The sequence below is a fragment of the Hippocampus comes genome, unplaced genomic scaffold (assembly GCF_001891065.2).
Source record: "Hippocampus comes isolate QL1 unplaced genomic scaffold, H_comes_QL1_v1.1 scaffold20, whole genome shotgun sequence".
NCBI lineage: Eukaryota > Metazoa > Chordata > Actinopteri > Syngnathiformes > Syngnathidae > Hippocampus > Hippocampus comes.
Genome location: NW_017805462.1, coordinates 196,607 through 203,255, shown reverse-complemented (window position 1 = coordinate 203,255; position 6,649 = coordinate 196,607). Strand labels below are relative to the sequence as shown.

Here is a 6,649-nt window from a genome sequence, read left to right as displayed (position 1 = left end):
ACCCCCCGACCCCCTTCCCGCTTCCTCTGTTCCCTCTTCCCGCCAACCCCCCTTTGACCTTGTGGTTACAGTGAGAATTGTGAAGGTATCAGTCGTTTGGTGAATGTCGTGGGGTTTAAACTGTACTGTGTTCTGTCTTTGTTTTGCTCTATCACCGCAGAGCTCAGAAGTAAGTTGAGTCTTCAATGTATCCTCCTTCTGTCTCCTCGACATCCTCCTCTCTCCTCCATGTCTGCCTTTGACATGCATGAACAGAGTGTGTGTTGCCAAAATAAGATGGGGAAACCAAACCAAAAATAAGACGCCGGAATTGTTTTTGGTTTCATTTGAAGTTGGTGTTTCATTGACTTCACTCTCGCTTTTGTCATGCTCTCTTGAATGGAGTGAACCAAAAAGGAGCGTCCACGTTATTGCCACTGGTATCAAGAGCGGAGGCTTGCCCGGGGGTGGGGGGGGCATGTGTGTGAAAGAAACAACTGGAAAAAAAATAGAAAAGAAGAACCCCACCCCGCCCCGTCCCAAAAAAAAACACCTTGCAAGAATGAGCTTGAGCTTTGTTGGCTAGCGGTTCATTTTCATCTCCAACGTCCTGCACTATGTTTGCCCATGATTAATATAGCTGCTCTGGAGGCTATATTAACCTGCATCAACAGAACTCATTGTGCACGCCCACTTCTTTATGTGAACACACGCGCACACAGGAGCGCACATATCGTTCGAATGAGGTCGAAATGGTTGCTGTTGTTTTAAGGCTAATCTTTTGTTATTTTCAAAGTCATTAATTATTTGGTGACTTGCATACACACACACACACACACACACACGCACACACACACACACACACACACACACACACACACACACACACACTTGCCAGGATTAACTTTAGTTGACAGTTTTTTTTTCTGTGCTCCAAATCCCAAATTTCCCCCTCCCCCCAAATATAAATGGTCAAAATTTTCATTTGACCACACTTTAAAGCACAGGTGTCAAACGCAAGGCCCGGGGGCCAGATCTGGCCCACCACATCATTTTATGTGGCCCGCGAAAGCAGCTCAAACATGTCAACTTCCATAAGCCTTTCTAAAATGTCTACCAAAATTTTAGATTCTCATATGTAATACATAAGCGATATATTCTTAGCATTTTCATGTTACCAAACCCCTCATGATAGTAACTTAAACAATAGTTAAATCAACAGTTATTCTTGACTTCTTAAAATGGTTTCAGTCGTAACGGCCCTCCAAGTGAAACACTAACTAAAATGTGGCCCATGCCAAATATGAGTTTGACACCCCTGCTTTAAAGGGTCAAATGTTGTCCCGGGAATCACCAAACTATTTTTTTTTAACTGTGAGCTACACTTACTGATGAAAACAAAAGGTTACCAGTTTAGCACAGAATTCCGAATGATCACATTTGCTGACATTTGCTCTAGCTATATATTATTATTAATAATAATCAATAGGGTGGCACAGTATAGAGGTATTTCCAAAATGACTGCGATACATCGCGGTCAAAAATGAAACCACATATTTTTAGTACTGGTAGCTCTGCACAGTTTGGCAGATAGCGAACTTGTATATAGTCTAGTATACTACAGTATAAGGAGGCATGAAACTAAATAAGATATATACAGCACAAATATTTCATTTAATATCTTCCCCCTTTCAATGTTAATGTATTTTTAAACCTTGCATGCACCCTGTAACCTGATAACATGGTAAGCTGTCCGCTCGAGTGACCGCTGTCCCCGAAAGGGTTCATGATTAGAAAAAATTAGAAGCTTACGATCCATTTTTTGTCATCTATGGCTCCTTTTACTGAGGGTTTAAGTTTTTGCCATAGTATTTTTGGAGTATCAGTCTTGAGGTACTTTATGGTGGTACACTACCAGTCATGATTTTAGTATCTTGACAACACTAATAACACTTGCCAGGAGAAAATATTAACCAGAGATGGCTTAATGCATCACTAAGCATATTTTTGACACTGATTAAAAAAAAAAAAAAATGTCTTTACTTTTTTTGTAGCACATCAGGTTTATGAGATGGTTTTCGTTTTTTTGTTTTTGACCTATAAAACCTTATGCAATCTGGATTTTACCATGCATTGCATTTTATCACTATGGCGTTTCAGAAAAAAAAAGTTTCCACCTGAGCTGAGCCCGTTGGTACTGTGATGTCATTTTTCAGTGAACAGCAAGTGGCAAAATGGCAGCCCCTCATATTTCACAAATGCAATCATAATCACTATATATGGTTTTTATACTAGTGGGGATGCGTTGAACATATTGAAAAGAGAATTTTCGACATGACTTCTTCTTTAAGCTGAATGGACTTTCCAAAGGCAAAGCTATCTGGTTGTTTTAAATACACCATGTGTACTTCTCTTTGTTTTATGTTTACTTTGACAGTAAACTTGAACTGGGAATGATAAGCAGCTTCAGGCTCTTTTATGAATAAATGTTCATTGCCACACTGCTGCTTGTTGTGAGGTTAGTTGAGTTCACTGCCACCTTGCAGCGCTCGCACCACAAATATCTGTTCACAAGTGAGGAAAAATAAATACATTCTGAATGCCGGCTTATATTTCCAAAAATTCAAAAGTCGGGACCCTCGTATCTCAAGGCACCGCTGTACGTTTGTCCTCACAGCGTAAGAGCAGAAACCCATTCAAGCGGTACGGAGTCTCCCGTGAAACGATTTGCACATGAATAAAAGCCACTGAATGCCATCTTGTCCAATATTTTGCTGAACAGAAAGAAAAATCCTCCCTCCACACATGCAGGTGACGGCTAAATGGCACCGGTGCCAACAATGACACATTCAAGTCAGCCATAACAGTGTGGTCGGGTACTTCAGCAAAGACAACACCTTGGCGCCTGTACAGGATGTAAAGCAAAGTAACGGCATTTGACATCTCATTTCAGGCCCCATCTGTGGCATCTACATAAAACACATCATGTACAAAGACGCACACATTTCATTGTGTACACACCACTCACAATCACTGCACGCTCGCAGAAAAACAATGGTTTGATTTCTTTTCTTTTTTTGTTTGATTCCTGGCACTGGATTGGGTGTAGCAGTGATACTGGGCATGCCATCGTTTTCTTTAATGTCTTACTTTTGGGTGATAATCAATGAGAATGTTTTGATTTCAAAACAGATTCAAAGGGTGCTCTAAGAATGGAAGCATATTGCATTCTCGCTGACGAATACGTCCGACAATAATAACGCAGAGGAGAGCTTTCACGATTGACCGACTGTACATTTGGGTTGAGCGTTAATACCTTAGCATGTCCCGTGTAAAACGTTGCGTTGATTTGTGTGTCCATATAAAGCTGAAATGTGATTTTCATTTCGCAATCGCATTATTTTCTCATTTGCCACTGCGCAAAGTAAGTCGCACTTTATTGAATTCATGACATTAGCCGCCGCGGCGGCCGCATGAGTTATCTGATGCTGAGTTGGCAAGCTTAGCTAACGCTTCCTGCAGCTATTAGAATGGAACAACAATGCTAGTAATGTACTCAACCTTACTGTGTTGTCCCTCTCTCTATTTTCACTGACATAAGCAAAAGCTCCATCATCTTGTTTGAACTACAAAAAGATGCCGTAAACACGAGACACAAATGTAATATGCTTCCGTCATTTTGCATGCATTGGTTTGCTAGTGAATTGACAAAGACCAGGAAATGCTTGAAATTTCTATACATATATATGTATCTAGAAATATATATATATATATATATATATATATGATTATTAAGTTGAAAGCCTGAAAATTATGATGCATGCGCAGTGACATTTTTAATTTCGAGTCCATGTCACGAGTAAGAGAACGCTCCTGATAACAAAATGTGTTGTTCCTCCTCCTCTTTTTCTTTTCTACTGGCCCTTTCATGACCCCAAACTACCTGCTCCCTTCCACTCTTTTTGGAATCTTCCCATCTCTTTTTGTCACCCACTTTCTTCACCCCCCCCCGCCCCCAACTCCACCTCCCTGTGTCTCCACCCAGACTGCGCAGTGTCAAGATGGAGCAGAGGAAACTAAATGATCAGGCCAACACCTTGGTGGACCTGGCGAAGGCAAGTTTCATTGACTTTATTTAAAGTTTACTTTATTTATTTTTGTTTACACCCAATACCAGCGATAGGGACTTTACCCTATTTTAACTCTTCTTTTAACTCGCAAATCGGTTCATGATATGATTCTCGTAAACACTGACCTCCGACTGATCACAACCAATCAGTGGTGCTCTAGATTGCTCAACAATTGCTTTGAGTGTACATGTCAATAAGTCAAATCAGATATTAGATAGGCATTAGATAGGATTGAAGCACTTGGATCGAGCCTATCCAACAATGGCGACGGTATCCAAACTGACAGAGTACGATCCGAGCTGCAAGGCAGAGACCATGTCCTCCGCGTTCGAGAGCACAGAGAAGGCATCTTAATGCCGGAAGGCGTACAGAAGGGTTATTGGGTGTGGGACGGGGGAGAGGGGTGGGGGTTGGGTCACATCATGACTCGGCAGCCTCTGTCCTGGCGCAGACGTGAGGCGAGGCAGCAGAGCAGAGTGGAGACGCGCTTCAAAGGGAGGTGCCATCCCGCAGTCTCATTTCATGTGGCTGGCATTTCCACTCCAGTGTGTGTTTTAAAAGGTCACGGGGCCACCTCCTTTAATGTGTGTTTACTCGCCCCTCCTCTGCTCCTCCATCGCATTCCATCTGTGGGCACTGTGCCGTAAATTCTGCGTCTCCTTTTGAAGCTGTCATAGAATAATGCTGCAATGCAAACTGGGGGTCCGTGAGACATAATTTACGGGTTCTACAAAATAATTTGCGCTAAATTACTCGGGCGTATCTTTTTTTTTTTTTTTTAAGTGCACTTCCACGTCCAAAAGCTCCTTTTTTTTGAGAACCCCTGCTGTGATGGTCAAACATAGACCCTTTTTTCTGGTTTTCAAATGGACGTGTATCCTACCACCAGATGTAAAAGCGCTGGCATTGGCAGATCCCGCATTGACTGTGAAAAGCTTCTCATTACATGAATAAGGAACATGAAGCTAATACTTGAGACATTAAAGAGCATCTCGGGCTATAAATGGAGAAGGCGGCTGTGAAATTGGCAGTAAGATAAAATCTTTGCTGACTTGCCCTAAAACTGCACCGCTCTTCTCTCTCTCTGTCACGCTCCCTGCAAACATTTCCTTCTCCTCTCACAGTGTCACTTTTAGAATGAAAATCTTTCATCTACACTCATAATTTATGGATGATTATCACTTAAGAGGCGGCCCGGTGGTCGACTGGTTAGCGCGTCGGTCTCACATTGCAGAGGTGCAAGGTTCGATTCCGGCTCCGGCCTTCCTCTGTGGAGTTTGCAAGCTCACTCCGCGCCTGCGTGGGTTTCTTCCGGGTACTCCGGTTTCCTCCCACATTCCAAAAACATGAGTGGCATGTTGATGGAACACTCTAAATTGTCTCTAGGTGTGAGCGAGAATAGTTGTTTGACTGTGACTGCCCTGCGATTGGCTGGCAACCAGTTCAGGGTGTCCCCCGCCTGCTGCCCGAATACGGCTGGGATAGGCTCCAGCGCGCCCGCGATTGTCATGAGGGTAAAGCGGCTCGAGTAATGGACAGATGGTTGTATTCTTGCCTCAATGGTGCTTGACTGCATTTCCTTTTGAAATCTTCAATCTCCAAACCTGGTTTTTCTGTCTGTCTCCACGTAGACCCAGAATGTGATGTACGACCTGGTTTCAGAACTCCAGGAGCGCAGTGAGGAGCTGGACAAGCGAATCGGCACATTGGAAGACAAGCTGGACTCGGTGACGGGCAGCCTGCAGGCGCTGCCCTGCCTCATCTCCCAAGCCATAACCCAGCAGCAACAGGACTTCCTGGACGGCTTTGTTCACCGCTTCCGGCCCGCATCGCTAGCCTCAGAGCGCTCCGAACGCTCTGAGCGGTCGTGGACGTCCACCACGCGCAGGCGGCGCTCGCCGTCCACCGCACCACACACCTCCTCCGATAGTGGATAACCTCCAAGAAGCACCTTTCTCTATCATCCCATCACTTCATTCGTCTCCCTCTCAAATAGTCCGTCGCTGGACTGATGTTGAGCTCATATCCTGACATGCCGCTCCCCTTACCACCAAATCCCAAAACCAATTTCCCTCCCCGAGTCTTTCAGTGCAGGACTGGATCAGAGCAACTCCAACAGAGGGGGTTAAAAAAAACTAAAAAAAACACACCAAAAAAAACAAACAAAAAAAAAAAAGAAATCCAGAAAAAAATACAAATGCATCTGAAAAAAAAAAAGAAACAAAAGAAAAAGACTGATAAACCGAGATAAAGTAGAGATATGGTTTATGTTTTAGCCATTGTATGGCTGTTCAAGTTAGCTTTTTTGTAAAAGCCCTTAAAAATGGACTGAGGTCAGGGTCACTGGGGTGAGAGCTGGCTATCACACCGGAGAGTCCTTAACCAGCGTGGGGAATCAGCGCGGGCTCCCTGTTGGAGGGCGTCTGCTGGTATTCGGTGACGAGGGTGAGACAAAACTTTTTTCCCTTTTGAAGGACTGGTGTCATGGATTCTTTACCGTAGGTTAGGGCAAACGCTGTCGGGAGGGGGAACCTAACGCG

General features: G+C 43.8%; 1 protein-coding gene across 2 annotated transcripts in view; it reads left to right on the top strand.

Moving 5' to 3' along the window:
• The window catches only part of LOC109518927 (small conductance calcium-activated potassium channel protein 2-like), a 70,001-nt gene extending 63,745 nt beyond the window's left edge, over nt 1-6,256 (top strand). Inside the window, exons 8-10 of one of the 2 annotated variants that reach the window (XM_019875115.1) lie at nt 161-169; nt 4,025-4,094; nt 5,741-6,256. In XM_019875115.1, the coding sequence (XP_019730674.1) occupies nt 161-169; nt 4,025-4,094; nt 5,741-6,046 (385 nt within the window). In that variant the 3' untranslated portion in view covers nt 6,047-6,256. The remainder of the gene's footprint in view (nt 1-160; nt 170-4,024; nt 4,095-5,740) is intronic. The other variant, XM_019875117.1, reaches the window with a different exon arrangement.
• The last annotated feature ends 393 nt before the right edge of the window (nt 6,257-6,649 follow it).